Source organism: Hypomesus nipponensis, chromosome 5 (genome assembly GCF_054491055.1).
Source record: "Hypomesus nipponensis isolate SF chromosome 5, ASM5449105v1, whole genome shotgun sequence".
Taxonomy (NCBI): domain Eukaryota; kingdom Metazoa; phylum Chordata; class Actinopteri; order Osmeriformes; family Osmeridae; genus Hypomesus; species Hypomesus nipponensis.
The window spans coordinates 5,602,152-5,623,225 of record NC_140365.1 but is presented as its reverse complement, the minus strand read 5'-3'; the positions used below and the strand labels follow the sequence as shown (position 1 = coordinate 5,623,225).

The 21,074-nt window shown below is 45.6% G+C and overlaps 3 protein-coding genes across 9 annotated transcripts in view; 2 read left to right on the top strand and 1 right to left on the bottom strand.

Annotated features, from left to right (window-relative positions):
* rnf43 (ring finger protein 43) overlaps positions 1-2,815 on the top strand; it is a 67,655-nt gene extending 64,840 nt beyond the window's left edge. The window contains exon 9 of the mRNA XM_084697643.1: positions 6-2,815. Within this exon, the coding sequence (XP_084553769.1) occupies positions 6-31 (26 nt within the window). The 3' untranslated portion in view covers positions 32-2,815. The remainder of the gene's footprint in view (positions 1-5) is intronic.
* A 126-nt stretch (positions 2,816-2,941) lies between these two features.
* hpda (4-hydroxyphenylpyruvate dioxygenase a) lies at positions 2,942-8,214 on the bottom strand. Its single transcript, XM_084697648.1, has 14 exons — positions 8,135-8,214; positions 7,697-7,723; positions 7,513-7,575; positions 6,735-6,839; positions 6,514-6,556; positions 6,323-6,405; positions 6,072-6,161; positions 5,848-5,954; positions 5,533-5,610; positions 5,168-5,330; positions 4,967-5,038; positions 4,652-4,774; positions 4,104-4,220; positions 2,942-3,364 (listed from the first exon to the last, which is right to left on the bottom strand). The coding sequence occupies exons 1-14, from the start codon at positions 8,135-8,137 to the stop codon at positions 3,251-3,253; spliced, it is 1,188 nt and encodes a 395-aa protein (XP_084553774.1). The 5' UTR covers positions 8,138-8,214; the 3' UTR covers positions 2,942-3,250.
* Positions 8,215-9,230: 1,016 nt separating this feature from the next.
* Positions 9,231-21,074, top strand: part of mtmr4 (myotubularin related protein 4) — a 41,060-nt gene continuing 29,216 nt past the window's right edge. For 2 of the 7 annotated variants that reach the window (XM_084697916.1, XM_084697911.1), the window contains exons 1-2: positions 9,942-10,098; positions 14,142-14,240. In XM_084697916.1, coding sequence (XP_084554042.1) covers positions 14,238-14,240 — 3 coding nt within the window. In that variant the 5' untranslated portion in view covers positions 9,942-10,098; positions 14,142-14,237. Of the gene's footprint in view, positions 9,250-9,941; positions 10,099-12,656; positions 12,783-14,141; positions 14,241-21,074 lie in introns of those variants that run through there. The other 5 variants (XM_084697917.1, XM_084697913.1, XM_084697914.1 and 2 more) reach the window with 4 other exon arrangements.

Genomic DNA, 21,074 nt, shown 5'->3' with positions numbered 1-21,074 from the left:
CACAGGATCAGAGGAGGAGTCTGGCGTGTGACGCCTCGCTGCATCCCCAACGTCACGCTGCTACAAAGGAGCCGGAATGGACAAACATATCATTGCGTCGTCAACCAGTTTTCTCAAGTCTTCCAAATAATTCCACATTGCACCTGCTTTTAGACTACAGTTCCCAGCCTCCCCAAGTCCTCAGAGCTCAGCTGTCTTGCTAACAGTGATCAAAACGAGGAGATTGTGTATTGACTGATTCGAAAGTGAGTTTCCACCATCAAATAAATCGAGATAAGCACAAATATGGACTTTAAAGTCTGTGTTAGAAGTACATGATGTCAATATGTGGTTCTGAGGTTGGAAGGTTAGTCTTCACAACGTGGCTTCATGCCGAGGCAAAGACTGGGAGGTTTTCCCCTGAAGCAACATTCACATGACAAAGGGGAAATGTGTTTTGTTGTACGTATTTCATTCAAAATCACAGGAAGAATTCAATACCGACATGAAGTCCCCATGCTCCTTGGTGACCACTAAAAAGATCCCAGTTTAGACTGTTAATCCTCACTGACATGCTGTTCTAGTCACGCTCCGACGCAGGAATAAGTGGTCCGTTGATTAGGTTATTGATTTGCTGAATCCTTGATTGATAGATAACCTGATACACTCGAGGTACTGGTAATTCTTACTCTCCTGCCCCCTAGTTTGTCGTCAACAATAAGGTGGTAATCATTGGACACGTTGTTGGCTTGCCAGTCTACCTCAAATCATGTTTGTTTAGTTCCACTGTTAAGGGGTTGATAAAGGTACTGTTGGAGCTGCTGAAGTTCTCCTTCACCACGGAGCTGCATAGGAGACAGGAGGCTGCTGTTGGACAAACAGAGAAGGTTTCTGTCTCAGTAATCGCAGACAGTGAACATGAAGATAGGTCACCGAGGCGAGCATGGGGCTGGTGTTGGTTAATTCAATAATGGCAGCTGTTTATCACAATTAGTTTGTGTTTCGGTTCATTTTTTATTTTATTTTTTGTCTGTAATTTTGCTATCATTGTTAAAACAACCAGATTGACTGAAATGTGTTCACTCACGACAAGCTATTTTTTGTTTGTTTAGTTTTTGTTCAGTTTTTTATCTTGCCATTTCTCGTATTGTCAGTGGTTACCTGTTATGTTTCATCTGAGTGCGGTTTTGTGTGGGGGAGGGTGTGGGAGGGGGGAAGAAGGGGGAGGGGCCTCGGGATCAGCACCCAGTAACATGAGCCTCGGCTCCTGAAGGACATTCACCATGTACTTAGCTCCGCCCCTCTCAGACCCACTAGACAACCACATCACACGTCCCTAACAAGGACACTCTTTCATCGTCTTCCAGCATAGAAAGCTCACCATGGGTGCTTTAGAATATACATGATTGCAATCACATAACTGGAGTAAAGCCATGCTAATTTGACTTTGGGATCGTAGGGTACCAAGCATTGACCAAATCTGTGTAGTAAATGACTGGTGTGCTAAGTCAAGCACTTTCCCGGAATTTCTGACTTAAAGAGGCAGATCCTGAGGTGAAATCTCTCAGGAGATCAAAAACACTGGAAGAATGTTCACAGGCTGAGGAAAAGAACCCGAACACCATAGAAATCTCAGAAGTCATAACAGATGTGTTGTTAAACTCCCAATATAATGTTGTACTTGAATACATATTGAGGTTCGATGAAAATGTGAAAGGGGACTGTTCAACTCGGCAGTCAAACTGTCAAGGACGTTAACCTGAAAGAGCCCACCATGCCTTCTTCTGCCAGAGAGCAGGCAGCACTTAAAAAAACAACCTCCAAATGTGATTTGGCGCATCATGGAGCACACTAGCAACAGTCAAGTCCTCTACTGTCTCTACTGGGTGGTTTGGTTCTGATCAATTATTAGTGCCTTATTGATTCAGTTGCAATTGATACACAAGTCTCGGTCAAAGTTTCAGTCAGCTTCATATGAATTTAAGTAGTGTTCTTAGCATGAAGCCCAATTCATGTCAATACTCGTTATTTTTAACCAAAGAAACGTTATAGATGCAATCCATTTTCCATGTGCCTCAGATTATTCTTCATCAGCGGGGAAACAAGTTGCATAGACTTGGAAATATATGCACATTTGCTAATGACTTCTTAATTACAGCCACCATTGCGATCCCATTTTTCAAATGTATTTTATGGTCTTTGAGTAATACATTAGGATGGTTTGTTTTTATGTTATTAATTAGATAATAGATGGGTCCCTCAACCTAAAATAAAAATGACTGAATTACAGCCAGCACTTTGGCTTTAAAAAGATTTTACCTGAAAAATAAAGGATAGAAATGAATCAAAAAGAGAATAATTGAAGCACACGAAAGAACACAACTACCATTACATGGAAATAACGCATCAATAAAACGTCACTGAATGCTCAGGGCGATTTTATCATTTTAGGGTCCTCAAATGTTTGTACTTATGTTTGTCTTTGAGAGCATAATGAGCTGAAACTGCCTTTTTCTAATAGAGCACAATCCCTCAAGAAATTATTTAAGGGATCTGTCAGTATATTTTGGATACTTTGTGTACAAAAAGAGAAAGACAAAAACAGAAATGAAATAAAGTGTTGTATTTTATATATAATAGAACATTTCAATATGGTGATATGTCACTAATATATTTATTTACTAATATATTTATCCATTTTTGTCCAGGTTTGCAAAACAGTACATGGTTTTTGTATAGAATGTACAGTATCTATATGAAACTCAGCAGTACCATCACAGATGTATCAACCTGGCTTCATTCCAATTATATGCAAATAAATTATTTTGAAATAAAATCTCTGGTGCTGCGTATATTTCATATTTACCTGTACTTGTCATTTGAGTCTTGTAAGGAAAATGAGTGATTAATGCCATTACAAATAGTATTTGTGAAAGAGAACTTGATTGACACATTTACAAAATTAAAGTGTGTGAACATACTTTATTAACATGGACAAGTTATTTATGAACATACTTTATTAATTGAGCCATACAGTTATACTCTGATATCAGGAAAGTTCATAAACAGTAGACTATCTGTATTAGCTAGTGTAGTATATTATTTGTAGTAAGATTGTTCCATGAATATTGCTAGACGTGTATCAGTAACATACTGTACTGTCTGTGCATGGGTGAAATTGTAATGTCTGTAGTTTGTACTGTATGGATTCATGCACTGGCAACTAGTATGTGTTGGACTGTATGTGTTGTATGTGAGGGTTGCTGGCAAGTCAGTAAAAGGCTTTGGGCTGACCTTCTCTGGTCAGCACAGTGAGGTTGCCCCTGGCATCCTGGTCCTTCTCAATAGCTTCGAAAAGAGACTTGAAGTTCCCTGCCCCAAATCCCTGGGGAAAGTCAAGACAAACCCTCAGTGTTTTGCCTTATTCGCGGTGTCTTTAGCAATGGCTCTAGGGATCTTCTCACTAGCAGCGTTTAGAGGATTACATCTTTGATGTGAGATTACCGAGAGTAGATGAACATTCTCCCAGGGTGTTGTGTTCAAACGCCAGCTTCACTCAAATGGAACATTTCTCTCATGCACTCCAATTAATCATGTAAATATTTTCAGGGATAATCATAAGATCAAGTGTTAGTGGTTTCTCCTGATGTTGCTTTGGTGTGGTTCAGCCAAGTTTCCCTTTTTTTTTCCAGGGATCTCATCCTCTACGCTAAACTGAATGAAATGCCAAAGCATGACACAAAGAGCCTGTTTCAACAGGTAGAAGTGAGGGGCTGTTTAAAGATCAAATGCCAGAGGGCGCAACTCAATCCACAGCTCCCCCGCTACATGGCAGTGGCTCTTTAATCAGCATCTGTGATAGATTTACTGGGCCTTCACAACTCTGGCTCTCTGGGGTTCACGCTGGGTGGGAGCCATAAACAGGTGTTAGTGGCCATGTTGTGTTGGCTCTTTTATGGCATTACAAGGGTCTGTGGTGACAGACAGGCGGACAGGGGGTGGGGGTTAGGGGCACGAGTGGCCTTTTCCTCTCCCTGTGATGTGCTTGTGTCTCCGAACGAGCATCATACTGTTTTTTCCTCACTTACAGTGTTTCTGCGGGGACTCGATTGGCCGATACTTACAAAGTGGTTGTGCCGCTGGATGACTTCCAAGAACAGAGTGGGTCTGTCCTGCACAGGTTTGGTGAAGATCTGGAGCAGGTACCCCTTGTCGTCGAAGTCCACTAAGATTTTCAGTTCCTTCTCACAGTGAATTGAGAAAAGAAACAAGAGCCAGGGAGTTTAATACTGGCCCCAGATATCAGGAATAACATGCTCTTAACCCGTTAATTAGTAGCGTCACGTATATGTGATCGTTCGAAAGCGGGCCCCACAGAGTACCGTCACACATATGTGATTCTGAACATTCCAACTGACTATTTTCCGATAGACAAAAACTATATGACAAACGCTATAGTATGGCTTCAAAATGTACAATTAGGAGGCTAACAAGTAACACTAGCAGGTAGTAGCATTGCTACGAGTATTGTGCTAGGTTGCTAGGTAACGGAAGCTAACTAAAGCTAGCTAGCTTTCGTTTTGAAAAAATAACTCACTCTGGTGGCAGCGTCGGTAATATTTAGAACTCACTCCTAAACAAGCAGACCGTAATGACATGCTCCTGTCCTCACCTGTAGCCGGTTGATGTCTTCCTTCACCTTGATCTTGGCAGTCTTGAGATTTTGCCGCAGGATGTCGTAGTATGTGTCAGGGGCACACAGGAACTCCATGCCTCGGGCGCGGAGGTTGACTATCTGGATTTAACCACAAAAAAGGTTTTGAAAACCAGTCCCAACTTGAGGTTTGAAGACACATAGTCAGGAGAGGAAGGATGTATATGGATGATGTATTTTCATTTTTAGCTTTATGTGTAAAATCTAGTTATTAAACGTACTAAACACACTCAAGCTAAACATGTTGTCAGTTCTATAATATGCCAGACTCACAGATTCGATGATGTTGGACGAGTTCAAGGCAATGTGTTGAACACCGGGACCTCCGTTGTAATCCACGTATTCCTGTAGAGTTATGAAACATGACCAAGTTAGCAGACCCACCAACAGACACATGCATGTCCAGTACAGACAGTGGGAAAAGGTTGCATCTTGCTAAAATCAGGAGGGCCCCAGACGGGTTAAAGGTCAGACCTGGATCTGGGACTTCTTCTTCCCAGGGGCTGGCTCGTTGATGGGCATCTTGATGGTCTCCTCATAGTTGGTCACCACGATGGACCTCAAGGCACTGTAATGTGTGTGTATCTGCTTGTCGTCTATCGACCAGAACCGGTGGAACAACAAACACTTCTGATACCTGTAGGATATCAAGTCAGAAACATATATTGGGTCTTTTGGTGTGTTTTTTTGTGAGACCAGGAAAGAACCTTTGGAAATGTTCCATGTGTATCTTGCTACTGAGTTCTTGCAGTCTGGCATTCTTCTGTTTACTTATCCTTTTGCCAATTTCTCTCTGCCAGGTGCGTACGTGCAACTAGCTGTGTACGTAAGACCCTCACCAGTCTGACACTGGCACCATTTTATCATCTGGCTGGTTTCCCACAATGTGATCGATGAAGTTCAGGCCCGCTGGCGGCCTGAGTAAAGGGGGGAAGAAAATCATGTGAGTCGTTGTTTACTGAGTGAGTTTATGCCTGTGAGACTAAGAGACCAGACAGAAATGCAGTTTATCATCTAGAGTAAGAAGCATATTTAGTTTACTTTTATACGGAATACGTGCACTATGAGAGTATTAGCCTTTGGAAGAATTGTTTTCAGAGGGCATACTATGTCTGTGGAGGGAACGTATGCAGAGGGGTTTGAGGTGTTCTCACAGTTTGGGCAGCAGGGGGTCCTTGAAGAGAGGCTCTTTGTATCCGGGAAGAAACAGGCCTTTGTACGGTCCCAGGTACTCGACAAGAGTGTGTGTTGTGTCTCCATACTGGGTGAACGGAAGGGTTTGAGAAGATGAGTGTGACAGTGAGTTTGAGTGTGACTGGTGAGTTTTATATGATCAATGCTTGGTTCTTTGGAGTGTCATTATATTCTATAGACTTACTGTCTGAACCACAGCATACTTGACTGTGCCATGGCTATCCTGCTCCACCCAGGGCTGCTTGACGACGACAGCCCCACGCTCCTCAGCTTTCTGTGTAAGAAGTCCAATTCCGTTTTAGGAGCAGTAGAATACTGATCCCATACTGATCCCCTCAATAAGTGCCTGAACTGATCATACAGCTGTAGAAACATACTTTCAGGGGATGTGGTTGGTTGGCAAATGTGCTAGTAATGTTATTGCTAATGTGTTACCTTGACTATGAAGTCACAGTCCTCCACTTGAAAAGCTATGTCTTTCACCCCATCCCCATGCTTCATCAAGTGTTCCCCCATTTCTATGGAAATAGAATAGCAATCATAACAAAAACATGAATACAGACTGATGTTTTTCCAACTCATTGCTACACTGTATTTGTGGATAGCATTTACATTTATAAACATACCTTCATTTCCTGGATTCAAGGCAGATACAAATGCAAAAAATATCTGCATAAGAGTGGGGTGGATAAAAAACGGTCACATAACAATCACATGCAAATCAGATGAGTTTAGTTGGAAGGTCAAAGAATGATGCTCTTGTATGAACAGTTTCCATGTGCTGAACAAGCATTTTAATTAAGTTTGACAGAGGCACATGGTAGTAAATATAAGTGAGAGTGCATACCTTGTCTTGTCTTATGACATGGGACACTACCTCTCTGCTCCCAGTCTCCAACCCCTTGTAGGCCACAGGTTCAAAGCCCATCTTATCACAATAGAACGCTGCCGCCTAGAGAGAGAGAAGGCTACGTTGTTGAAGATGACCTTCTTTTATGTTTTTGTGAGAGCAGAGGAGGACATCTAGAAAGATGTTGACTCTAGCTGGTTACGATTACTCAATCCCCTGAGTGAGTATCCTGTGACACGTGTTTTCTCTGTAAGGTTTCATGAACAATTTAGTTTGAATTGTTGACCAAGTTGCCTGTCTGTCTCTTCCTGGACCTTCCAACCGTGTTTATTTTCACAAACTGTTGCACTTGTGGATGTGGTTGAGTGACAATACAATTATTTGATTTGAATATTGACATTTGTTACACAACGTAAATTTTACTAATTAATAAACATTACTAAAATGTCTACTGTATGACTAACTTTTCAATATTAATGTTAAATATTACATTTGGGTCCTTTAAGAAATAAAGACAAAGTTTATAGAAACATTTTACAGGTCCCAAGTTCAGTATCAGCACAATTCCAGCAACCTGAACTTCACCCCAGAGAGCAAAGGTTAATCCAGAAAAACCACGGAATTTGTGTTGATGTATCATTCGGGATCAGAGATGGCATATGACCTTGAATAGTACTAAGCTCTTATAATAGTGTCAACTTGTTTCAAACAAGATAGATACTGTAAATCATCACTTGACCAGTATGTTTTAACATTCTCAGTAAAGCAGACTCACCTGTTTGGCATTGCCTACCCAGAAGGTCAAATGATGAAACTTGATAAACTTTCCCCTCTCATGCTTAAAGATAAAGAGTGAAATATGAAGATACATGTCGGAGCACAAATAGAGAAATCACAATTATGGTTTGAGCTGAATTAATCAAAAGATAAAAATAGCAGAACTCAACAAGATGATTTACCTTCTCTCCTTTATCTGTGTAGGAAGTCTGAAAAGAAAATGATGTATCATCTTTGGAACATATTTCACACTTTACCCTTTGATTATAAAAACATATGAACCTTTCACCAAGTGTAAGACATTCTGTCTCTTTTTAAAATAAGGTGTGTTATATTAATATAAAATGACAAAAAAGTCATCTCAGATTATGTTAGTTTATATATAACTAAGCAAAAATGGTTAGCAACTATTACCTATTGACATACATGAAGAAGTGATTGAGATCACAGATTAATAAATTACATATTGCTAAATTTGAAAACTGGGTAATTAAATGTTAAATTAAACGTATTTTTATTACTCCAATAAAGAGTTTAAATAGTAAATAAAAAAATGATCTGATCTTTGAGCCAATGAGAGCACAGCCAAAGCATCATGGATCAGTGTCATAGCTACTTACCATGTTGCTGTTGTGGATGAACACTGATCACCATAAGAAACCGCTTGCTGGCTAACGGATAACGGATATGTACTGGCCCGAGGACCCATGGTGATTGGTCTTTGGGGTCAACACCCCCTGTCCGCCTCCTGTCTGTTCGTCATCCAACCTGAGCAGTCTGAGACCCATCAGCCACTGTCTTGGTCCTCTGCTTTTTTGTCATATTGCCTGTGCAATATTGATCTCCTGCCACTGCAGTAAAAATATATCCGTTTTTTGGTCTGTAGAGTCTCAATCTTGTTGTTTTTTATTACTGTGGGTAGCTGACAGATTGACCTCGATGGACAGACAGATTAGATATTAACCTTTGTTGATGAAGGGGGGAAAGACTATTGTATGTGTGTTGACCATGACTCAGCTTTAATCTTACTGCGCCTAGGGGAATCTTGAAGGGTTCATTAACTCACATGAAAAAAATTGACTTTGGATTGTGTATTTAATTTGAAGAAAAAACATCTATAGCAGTGATTTTCAAACGTGGTCCTCAGGGCCCACTATTCTGTATGTTTTAGATGTTTCCCTGCTCCAACACACCTGATTAAAATTATTGGGCCGTTATTGGAATCAGGTGTGTTGTAGGAGCAAAACATTTAAAACATACACGACAGTAGGAGGACCATTAATCTACAGCTTTACCATGCCGAGATCCTTCTTTTCACCTCTAGATGGAGCTGTGGTTATGTGGACTAAACTCTTTTAAAACCGTCTCAACGTCCCTTCATCGAATAACTTCCACATGATTTCTATGTTTATTTAATGAGACAGTTCTGTACAGTGAATGACGCATGTCATATTTCACAGGATCTGGTATTCCCTATTGTCTGTATTTTCACTTTCACTTCCATTCAAACGCCGATTTCTAAAGACCATCAGTAAAACCGGTTACACATGACGTAGGCTACCTAGGCATTTTATTTAATAACGTGACAACACGAAGGAAGTTAGCAATTAAATATTGTTATTATGTTCCGTCAAAGAGTGGGCCTACGCAATGCAGACACTTGTTGGATCGTGTTTAACAGTTTGGGGTCCACAGGGAACAAGTTGAAAAACACGGATACTGAGACGAGGGAAAGGTTAGTGATTTTCAAAACTATGGTGTCTAAAGGTCAAAGACACACGTCGAAAAATTGCAAGCGAGGTGAAGGGTGTACTGTGGACCGTTGTGGGAGGGTGTGTGACTGGACTGGAATGGGAGAGCGTTTTAGGTCAGACTATAGGCTATTAGAGGCGAAGGCCACAGACAAAAATAGGACAAACTCGTAACTACTGTGTTGTAAACACTGTGACACACACCCATCCCCTTATCATGCTCTAGATTCAAAATAAAGTATAGTATATAATCATTTGTATAATCTATCATATTGTTATTTATAAAGTTCATAGATTTTAGATTGAAGGTAGATTGCAACTTTAGATTGTGTGTGTAGAATGTGTGGTAGTCGTGTATTGATATACTTGACTGTCAACAACGCATTTTTTATTGAAAGTTCTTGATTATCTTTGGCAGACTGCCTTTTGGACCGCATTTCGTAGATCGAAACTGAAAATTATTAAACGTTATGTTATCACTATCGCTTTAAAGGAGCCTCTTCGAGCTCCATAACATGTGATCAGTTTGTGCCGCGCTGTGATTTTCTATTGGACGCTCAGAGTTATGCCTCTGCGAGCCGCAATTGTGGTTGATTGGCTTATTTCAGTGCTGGTGTATGCATGCCATTCGGGCATCTTTACGCGCGCGCTGTTACCTGTTGTAATCTTTCATTGGCTAAACTGGTGTTTTCCCTGAAAATACCATTGCATCATTGGTCACAAATGTGAGCTTCACACTCGTGGATTGGTTGGTGCATATGTCATGCCTCGTGAATGCGGAAGTCGTGGAGTCTACTGAGTCACCGTTGTATCAGCTGATTCTTTCTGAGTGAGTAAGTCGATTCGATTTAATTTCAAATAACGAATTGCAAATGTTGCGATATTATATGTTGCGTTAATGTGAACAATATTGTGTATGCCTCGTGGCTGTGCTTTTCAACTTGCCTGTCATGTGTAACGTTACCGAGTGAGCAGAGCTAAATTTCACTGTAACTATGCTAACCGTAGCCGCCTCCTACTCGCCGGTGTTTGAGAGCGGGGTCCCGTGTTGGAGTCATGGCTATGAACTCATGTTAGCAAACCTCCCTTTTGTTCGCTAGCACTTGCCACTATTACTATTGTTGTATCTATGTACATATCGTAGCATTGAATACATGGTGTTCTGCTTATATTTGCAGTTTTTTGTGTTCCGTACGTTAGTCAGTACAGAAGTTTGATGCTAATTCTAGTTAGCTAGTTGCTGAACGACCAAGAACCTCGCCCATCTCTGAAATTTGGCTGGCTGTTTATCTATGGATGGTCAACGTGTGCTGGCGCCTTCTTTCTTCCGCCCTATCCTGCTACTGCTAGCAGCTCACAAACCCACACGAGCATTCCGTGTAGGCATGTGCCTCAGTGGGTCCGTTGTTTGAAATCTAATTGATGCCTCTGATCATGTTACAAGTCAGTCAAGCCACTATTAGTAGGTAGGCTTAGCATTTAAGGACTGATCCAGAGATGGGGACACCGAAATTTAATGTTTTAACACACCTTAGCTTGACTGGTTAATTTGCCAAGTTAATTGCCCAGGTACCATCCTATCAATGGTTGAAAACGCCAGCTGTTGTCCAGTGCTTGGCTGTATTGTAGTGCGGTTGGGCCCGTGTGAAAGAGGATGTGGTTTAAAGAGAATGGACTGCTCAGTTATGCACAAGGCAGTCACTAGTGCACTTGTAACCAAAATAATCTCACATGTTGATATCTTACCAGGATTAATTGAAGAAATGATACAGTTTTGATTATCATGATTCGAAGCTATTTCAACATGAAGAGAAGAAAAAAAAAAAAAGAAATCGCAGACCCAAGACATGTTCACCCAACCCAAGATGTCATTGTTTTTATTCTAGCTTTATCTCTGTGTGTTTACTTAAACTTGCTACTTGCCAGACCTTTTACATTATGGCTCCCATAAACCATATCTGCCTAGAACTTTGTGATAGGTGGAGATGAGTGAATGGATGGAGTGCTTCAAGGATATTTTGCATGATCAAGAAGTGACCAAACCTCGACATGAAGGAACATCAATGTACAGCCTGTCATTTGATGCAGGTTTCTCAAAAACACTTTCTTGTGAATAAAGAAGTGAAAGTAGCCCACGCACTCATATCACAGTACCACAACTGTGTTACTTGTCTGTGTTTGTCACTCACATCTTGGTCATATATAGCCTAGTAGAAAGGGTAGAGATCTGAACGGCCCAGCCTCAGGTTATTTTCAGTGTCACTCCCAACATAACATTTACATATCTCTCAACCTGTGAACAATATTTGAGTCTGATTGGCCGTTTCTGTGAGTGATCTTCATCTTTTATTGGGGCTGTTGAAATAGAAGTAGGCCTAAAAGGTTCGGTATGAAGTACAGCAGGTTAGTATATTGCAAAAAAGGTATGACACATTCTGCCATTAAACAGTCCCCACTACAGACATGACCAGTTCATTGATTTAGTTGGAATAGGATCATTCATGTTGTCACAAAGGAAGAGCACATGTAATGATATAGGCTAATCGCTTGTTAACCATCTACTCATTTTGCAATTGAAGCAGCTGACCACAGACAGCACTAAAACGGTGGTCTTCATAGATTATCAATAGGCAAGTTAACGTACGTGGACATGTTTTTCAATGCTTGATCCTTCTCTAGTTTATGATGCTTTTACTATTTATTTTTTCAGGCTTTTGTTTTTTGAACACAGAGTGAATGTTTCCTGTCTATTGGGGTTTGCATACCAGTGTTGGAGGAAAGTAGTATCTCAAGTATACCACTGATGATGAATTACTATTATGCTGTCTCTAGGAATGCTCATTGTCAGAAACTGTCTAGTCAGTCACTGCAATGCATATTAAGTCTGACATGCATGAACCTGCTTACAACTAGTCTACTGTGAATATGCTGCAATAGGAATGTCAGTACCAATTCCCAAGAAGTTAGGACGACATTTGTTCCCTCCTGTTCTTCTGTGAGATAAGCACATTTAAAATGGTCTTGTTGAATAATTCCATCCCCTAGTTTATTCCCTGACCCAAATGTGCCCCCATTTAAAAAACAAACCAAAAAAAAACTCCCAATTGTTTGTGTACAAGTCTGAGGCTGCACGCGCTGTCTTCAATAAATATTTTGAAGAACTTTCGAATCAATCCATGGGTGACAGGGGCGGTGTTGGCCGGTCTTGTCCTGCTGAGTCTATGTGGCGCTGCTGTAAGGGAAGGCCGCTTCAGTGCAGTAGGTGAAACAGAGACGTGCCCTATAGTAGGGCTCTCTGAGCTGCCTGGCACACAGTCAGAAAACGATGGAGGGAGTGAAAGAGAGAGAGAGAGAGAGAGAGCAGGGGGGAGGGACGTCATGCCCTGGATTACAACCAGAGTGCTAGGGAGACAGAAGAGGACGGCTACTGCTTTGCAGGCGTAGTGTCACTTTACAACTTCAGAAAGAGAGAGAACAGTTGAATTAAACTTTGGCCAGTGTGTCTCTCACCACTCAGGTAAGAAATATCCACCAAATAGAGATTGTTTTAGTCACGTATAACAGGCTAAAGGTCAGGTTTTTTCTTTTCTTTTTTATGTGTTAGGGAAGTGTGCAGATGGGGGGTGTGTCCGAGAGAGAGTGAGTAAGCATGGGGAAGTGAGCGAGTGTAGGCTAGGCATCAATGCTTGTCTACGAGATAAAGCAGACACTATTAGTTGAGACTCCTTGGTGTTAAGCTAATGTTTTGTCTAACTGTCTCTGGCCACTCTGTAAGTGTTTTGGAAATATTTTTTATGCTCTGTCTACTTTTTCCACCCCCATTGTGTGTGTAGCTTATGTGTAGGCTAGTCTTAAGCTTGTGTGTACCTTATATTTAACTTGCGTATTTAGCTTGTGTAGTGAGTAAAGTCTTGCCAATATTGAAGCCTTGTTTCTCAATAGTATTTGTGTTTCAGTAACGCAATAACAGAATTGCTTCCCTTTTCGAATTGTGATAAAGTACAGTCACATCCATGCATTTTTATTATTGGTCTTCCAGTAATGGACATCCATTTGCTGTCAAATGTTCATTAACATTGGAATTCTTTATCTATTTGTACTCCCTGTTTTGGGTCCTACCTGTGCTATCTGATCTCAACAGGAATTTCCACTGTAGTGTAGGCGTGCCCCTGGGCGCTGGGTATCATTCTCAGTGCCTCGTGTCAATACCCCACGGTTATCTCCCCAATGTTGTCGCTGGTGTGCTTTTTTTATGGCGTGGATCAAGGTCTCTACTGTTAAGGAATGTTGAGTTTCCCTTTCCTGTAAATCACAGTTTATCCTATTAGAAGACCTGTCGCCCCGGATCAGGGTTGCCGTGGCGGCGTGGCGCGTCCCCGATGCGTGCGCCCGCATGTGTGTCTGCAGTGCTGCCCACGTGGGGCAGTCTGGTCTGGCCTGTAGATGAGCCCTTGACAGAAGCTTGACCTGACCCTCGTCTGACGAGGGCTTAACTCCCCGTCACGTCCGCCAGACTGGAGGCTACGTGACGTGATCTGCACCTGGGGGAGGCGTGGGGGTCGTGCTGGCTCCTTATAGCTGCACTGGGTCTGCACGTATGGGTCTGCACGTACAGCTAGAGAAGGGTCAACCAGAGTCAAATGCCCCACATACTCTGGAGAAAAAACTATCCTTCATTTCCTAAAACGGGGGAGGGGGGCGTACATTTAGAAGATTCTTTGGTGTGTACATGTTTACGGAATGAAATGCAGACCTATTGCATGGGTTGACTCTTCTATGGTGCGTGTCAGATTAAACTTGTGTGTGTGTGTGTATAGGCTGTTTTCTCGCCTCATGCCCACTGTCTGAACAGAGTGTGTGTTTCCTATGTTGGCAGGAGCCGTCGCTGACACAGCGTAGCCCGGACGAGGGGAGGAGAGAGGGAGCTGGAACGGAGAGCCCAGGGTACCTGTCTACAGCACTGACGGACAGCATGGTGAGCCAATCACGCGGGGCCAGTGGGAAGGGGTGGGATATGCCTGTCAAAATGTACTTGCTTATTGTCCCCATTATGTTTTTGGTGACCTTCGACCGTACACATAAGACCTACCATCCCCCACTTTAGTTGGTAACATTGGGCCATTGGTTGCATTTTTCTCTCTCTGTAGCTTTCAAACCACAAGGGGTTCTTTACGAGAAACATTTGTACATACCTCACAGTATTTGGAAGGTGTTGCACAACGTCACTTCACTTCCTCTTAAGAACCAAACTTGCCTCTGCATGCATCGTTTTGAGATTCAACCACTGCAGGTTTTATTTGGAAGAGTCGGAAAGTGTAACCCCTCCCCATTCAGCCACACCTACATGAATTGAAAACACGGTTGCGCCATTTAGCTGACAGTGCAGAATCACCCACCACACCCACGAGCACCCGAGGAGAGCTGGTGCTTGTGCACACCGAAGCCCTCGCTCACGGTCTGAATCACCTCCCTCCCCACCAGGCCCCGGCCCCTTTCATTCCGCTGCTTGTTTCATCCAAGAGTTGCTACTGTATCAGTGAGAGTGGCCCGGGGCGGGCAGCAGATGTGGCAGGGCTTTGATGTCGGGGTGCAGAGCGGGGCTAGGTTGTAGTTTGTGCCACGTGTCTCCTCGTGTCCACTCTCTGGGAGGCCTGTCCTCTGGAGCACGTCCAGAGTGCCGACGCGCCTCCCCCAGTTACACAGTGGAGCCGCTGCTGACATCCTCCCTTTCGGTTGGTGAGGAGGGTGGCTGTGGGGGCTGGAAGGGCCAATCAGAGAAGGGTATGTCTCGCTGAGGACTTGAGTCAACCTTACGGAGTTGAAAACGGTGGCCTGGGTTAGTCCATGTATCAGTCTGCACAGTTAATGTGGAAGTCTGACCAGTTGGGTTAGATTCGTGACTTTGTTGTGTGGAGAAGTGGCTCATCTTTGGAAAGGGGGCCCTCTGGTGGCGGTTTGGCTGATGATCCACTGTAAACCTAACCAGCACTGATGTGGCATGAAACAGAGAGGGATACTGCTGTGCTGCTTGCACTTGTACACATGGCTTCTCATTTGGTTTGTTTGAGTGGTAAATGTCTTTCGAAAGCAGTCACTCAGTCCTCTTAACTCAGGCCACCTTATTGGTACATCGATGAAGTTGCAGCATTACAGAAGTCCAGATAAAAATGTATTTTAGGTTAAAAAAAAGGACCAGGTTACTAAAATACACAGGGCTGTGTAAACACAAAACAATTGAAAGCAGGTGACACACTCTACAGTAGCCTACCAAATGACCAGTACCCTACGCAGTACCAATGCCATACTTGCTGCTGACGTATGTCACATGTCAGTGATGCCAGAGTCCAGATCAGTGGTGATGAGATATGACTGGAAACCATGTGATCCAAAGTTCTCCTCCACATCAATCCTTTCCACAGGCTCCTCCTCTCTTATATCAGCCTCATGGTTGATTCTACGCAGCGCTGCTAATGGTGTGCGTGCGTGTGTGTGTGTTTCTTTCTCTGTGTGTGCCATAGCTCTAGCAAAGGGTTTTGATGATGAGCACTGTAGGATTTAATCCCATGCGTCATATCGGAGTGCTCTTCCTATACATTTGCTGAGTCCAGCCATAACTCTGGGTGGTCCTCCCCCCTCTTATTAGATGGGCCTTAAATCTCCTGCAGCCAGGAGAGGAAGGGCTGTGCAGCAACACCATGAGCAGGAGGAAAAAAGCTTATCAAAACAGGGGAACTGGACCACAGTCCTTCACTGTTTATGGCACTAAAACCAGAAGTGTACCCGCTGAAAGTGGGATTTGTCGCTCTGTTTTTTCCCCCCACTGGTCTGATGACAGAATGCCTCTGTGCCCTGGTGTTCCCTGGTGTTCCCTGGTGTGCCCTGGTGTGCCCTGGTGTGCCCTGGTGTGCCCTGGTGTTCCCTGGTGTTCCCTGGTGTTCCCTGGTGTGTTCCCTGGTGTGTTCCCTGGTGTTCTCTGGTGTGCCCTGGTGTTCTCTGGTGTGTTCCCTGGTGTGTTCCCTGGTGTGTTCCCTGGTGTGTTCCCTGGTGTGTTCCCTGGTGTGTTCCCTGGTGTGTTCCCTGGTGTGTTCCCTGGTGTGTTCCCTGGTGTGCCCTGGCGTTGGGCCGTTGGCGAGTCTTTAATTGTCCGGGGGCTGATTGGACAGACAATGTGTGCCCACCGAGCCGTTGCAATCAGGAGGGCTGAGCCCCCCTCCCTGTCTGTGGCCCTGGGATGGTGTCTGGGTTCACACCAGGACTGCTGCTGACACATCGACCTCAAACCTGAAATCGATCATGAAAAAGGCATGCATTGTAACACCAGGCCCAGCTCAGGTCTTTGTGCTTGGATGCCCCAAACCAAATGGACTACACTACATGTACTGTATGAGTCTGGACAGAAAGTGTAGACATGGCCTTGACTGGCAGGCAGAGGCACACACACACACACACACACACACACGGCGGTTATTACTAAGAACACGTTTGAGGAGAGTTTGTTCTGTGGGAGGGGCTTCCCAGGTGGGGCTGAGGCTGGTTCTTTAGCCTGTGTGTTCCGCCAGGGTTTCCCAAAGGTAACTGATCCCTCTAATCCTGTCTTGTGAAGCCGTTCTTAATCACTTTCCAGTCCTAATGTACTATGTTTGCTTTGTCCGTTAGAAACAAAAGGGCTGGTATTGGGTTCAGGCTGGTGTCGGTTCAGACTTTCATGTTGTCAACAGGTTCGCATGAGCACAAAAGGGGTTATTTTACCAGACTCTGTTTACCCACAATGCATCAGTGGTACCTTTTCACAGGTATCTACTAAGGATGTGGGAGAGGGTGGCCGAGGTGTGTCATTTTGTGTCACTGGCCCACATGACGTCACCTGGCAACCTGAAGGTGAGGTCACCAGTGGATAGGGTTCCACTTGGGCCATCCTTTCCCACAGATCAGACACAGAGACTGTGACCTGCAACCACCCATGTGATAAATGATCGACTTAACCCCCTCCCTTTTTAAAAGACACCCGCGCGGTTTAAGTCTTATGATCAAAACATATCTTGTGACTTGACTTGTTTGCACATATCTGCTCTCTGAGATGGCGTAAAAGGTGTTAGGACAGGGCTCGCAGGCCCCTTATCGTTCACAGTCGACATACACGGTCAATTCATGTTCCTCACGCTAATCTTCCATGGTCACGCGTGTTAGTCGCTGCGTACTTGAGTTGATAACTGTGCTTACCGAGAGGGGCTGAGAGAGTGGCTATCCTGTAGCACTGTGCTCCAACGCCCTGCGATGTGAAGTGAGTGTCAGTGTCTCCGTCACGGATGTCTCCGTCACACGCCAACGGCCCGCCTGAGCGCTCAGCGCCCGATAAGGCCACGTGTGTCTCCAGCGTTATTTTGGGAAAGGAGGGCTGACGCTCATCCGAACGGGAGAATCTGCATGTCGACAGGGTGCCCCTGCTCTGATATCTATATAGAGACCTGACTGAGGGAAGCATATGGTGGGATGGACCTCTGGCCATGGGAGGGGGCTGGGGAGGGGAGGGGGGGCTGGGGAGGGGGGCCTGGGGAGGAGCCACACTGAGCCACTGTCCGTGTAAGGATTCCTCTGGCTTTTAATGGCATGTTGTATGAACCCCTCTGGCTTGGAGACACTGTACACACACACACACACACACGCAGTCTCACCCCCTCCTTTCTCCTGGGGGGGGAGCATGCCGTAGTTGTGCTGGGTGCTGCAGCTCTCAGCAAGGAGACACCCAGAGGAGGAAGGGGGAAGAGGCAGCGCTGCTGTAGAATGCTGTGTCACTGCTGCTCTCTGCATAGGCTCCCTCCAGCCCCTCCCTCCTCTTCCTCCTCCCTCCCTCCCATCCATCCATCCATCCCTGTCGACAGCACTCTCTCAATCCCTGCCAAATCGGAACAGCCGCTTGATGACGTTTGATACAGTGCTGCAAGTGCCCATCTTGGTGTGCCGTTCCAGGAGTCTGTCTTTGTCTGGGTGGGTGGGTGTGGACCTGTGTGTGTGTGGAGGGGAGGGGCGATGTGCTGGTGCTGATGCTGAGGTGTCAAGACAGAAAACGAAATGCCTGTGAAGAAACGTCGTCCGATATGGGTTGACAAATGATCGCCTTGTAAAAGACATGATCTGAGGTGTGTGTGTTTTCACTGTTGCTGTGTGGCTCTAGCCGAGTGGCTGGAGCCACACAGGCTGCCAGAGGGTACACGATCACACGTCGGGTAGCTGAGGGAGACGGATGGTTCCAGGGAGAGATCTCGGTGAAGGGTGAACGGAGGGAAGAGTGTACCGCTAGCGCATGTGTGTGTGGGGGGGGGGGGCGGGCAGGGAGGAAGATGCGCATGTTGAGGGTGGAGCTTAGCATCAGGCAGCTCGCTCTCTCTTTCTCTTTCCTCCCTCTCTCGTCCTCTTCTCACAGTAGCCTCCCTATTCTTTTGCTCTGGTCCAGGAGGTGCACCTGCCGTCGTTTCCTCGTCTTTTCCTCTTCTTCATCTCGGCTGGGCTTTCTCCTTTTGTCTTATTTATTGATTTCTTTTTTTTCCCCTTCTGGATTATTTACTTCCTTTTGGCTTTTGCCTGAGCAACAGGGGGGCTTTTAAAGGCATCCGTGCGCTCTCTCTCGCTCTCTCTGTCTCCCATCCGTACGTTCCTGCCCCCCTTGTGCTGGGGGGGTCGGTCAGTTCTGGTGGGTGGGGGGGGGTGGGTTCTGTCCCCTGAGCAGCTTGCGGCGGGGCGCGTGCGGCGTGTGGAAGGCGGGGGGGGGTGGGGGTGGTGGTGGAGGGGAGGGGAGGCTGCCGTGGGGAGGGAAGGATGGTTGTGCCGGTCCCTGGTGCTCTGGTCGTGCTCCGTAGGCAGTGTGTCTCGCAGGCACAGCCCTGCTTCTCCTCGTCATGAGCCTGGCAGCCAGGGTCACCTGCTCTATGCTCAACTGCTTTGTAAGTCACACCCGCTTTATTTGTAAATGCGTGCATGTCTGTCTGTCTGTCTGTGTGTGTGTATGATTTCTTTGTAGTGTTTGTCTCCCCGGTGTAAACGCACTGCTCCCTCTCATGTGTGCGGAGGGGGGGTGGGGGGGGGGGGGGTTGTGGCCGACGCACTTGAGCACTGCAGCTGTTAAATAATCAACGGCAACTCCGCGGCATCTAGAATCCCTTACTTGATACGGCTTCCGTTTGTGCGAGGAAGTGAAGCATGGTTTAGCGTTACCGTTCTCCTGAGCGTGCGCTCTATTGAGGCCAGGTGGCCACGTGAGCGGCCGGGAGCGAGGAGGCACGTTGCCACGGCGAGGACACGCCGCCACATGGCAACTGTTGAGGCCTGCAGCCTCCGCTAGGGAGACTGTTCAGGAAAGGACCAGGCTAGCCTAGCCCTGCTCAGGAGAGGACCAGGCTAGCCTAGCCCTGCTCAGGAAAGGACCAGGCTAGCCTAGCCCTGCTCAGGAAAGGACCAGGCTAGCCTAGCCCTGCTCAGGAGAGGACCAGGCTAGCCTAGCCCTGCTCAGGAAAGGACCAGGCTAGCCCTGCTCAAGAGAGGACTAGGCTAGCCTAGCCTGCTCAGGCCAGGGCTGTGTTCTCATCTGAGTGGTGCAGTGGTGATGTACGAGGAGGGGAAATATAAATAAATGAATGACTAACATACAGCGGGTGGTTGGGCTGGAGGGTGCAGTGTACTGTGCATTGTTGATTTTCCCTGCCTGCAGGGAGGGAGGGAGGGGTGTCTCAGCCCAGGTTAGCTGAGCTCCTCAGGTTGCCCCTTGACCTTCCAGCTGCGTCACCCTGCCCCCAACCTAACCAATTGCTCTAGTCGACAAAGCTCTGCTTGGCTTGGGCTCTGGCCATTGTCCTATTCCACAAGGTTAAAAAGAAATGGTCAAATAATCAATGCAGTGGAGACCAGCTAACTCATTTTTTTTTCTGTATTCTATGCCAAGTATGTTAATGTGATGAAGGTATTTGATTGGCAGGCTGATTCAGAGCAGTAGCAGTATGTCCTTTCCTGGGTTCTAACTGGTTGAGCACTGCTGGATTTATGAGAGGTGTGTGCGGACGGAGACTTAGCTGTACTTCACTGTCAGCGATTCAGCTGAATCGGCTGTTTTGTTGCCTCGCTGCCTGTATAATTTAGCATCAACACTCCGTTGTTGCCATCCAATTTCATAGCATGTTGAAGGCTCCTTTTAGACTGCTGGTTTTCAAGGTCCCAAGCTTCTGTTCTAAGTGCCGTAGCTTTTCATTTCAGGCTTTTTTCTTTGGCATCCATCTTTGGTTCTTATTCCCAAGGTTCAGTTTCCCCTCTACCATGCCCCCCCTCTCCTCCCCCCCCCCCCAGCAAACACTGTGTTTGTTTCCCTTTATACATCTGTTTCCAACTATAAAAAAGCCCAACTTAATTGAATTGCTGAGTGGTTTTCCATGACTCTGACACCATTATGCCCCCTGTGGTGATGCAGGCTAAATGAATCAGGACTGTTACCGTGTTACCAGAGCCAAGGAGCTTCTGGGGATGCATCTGCCTGCCCCACGCTGGCACTTGTGAGGGTAGGGTTGCCGAGAGGCGAGGGGGGGGGGAGGCGGTCCTGGAGATTAGACCCCATGCTCCGTGTCTGGTACATGGCGGGCGAGGCCCTCCTGGAGGTTGGCAGCAGATGGGTTGTGGTGATGAGCGCCCCCCCCTGCCACTGACTGGACCGGTTCCCCCGTCAGCACAGCCCGGGTCCTGTCGAAGTCTCCAGGGAGTGGGCAGAGCGACGGGGTGGATAAACACTTCAGGCTGTTCTCCCTCCGAGGAGGACTGTGCTGTCACTTCG

What these genes read in the sequence shown, in the direction of transcription:
- hpda (XM_084697648.1), bottom strand. An exon ending in GGGTAGGCAATGCCAAACAG is followed by an intron (nt 6,840 to 7,512) that starts GTGAGTCTGCTT and finishes CTCTCTCTCTAG; the next exon opens with GCGGCAGCGTTCTATTGTGA. An exon ending in CGTCCAACATCATCGAATCT is followed by an intron (nt 4,775 to 4,966) that starts GTGAGTCTGGCA and finishes GGTTAAATCCAG; the next exon opens with ATAGTCAACCTCCGCGCCCG.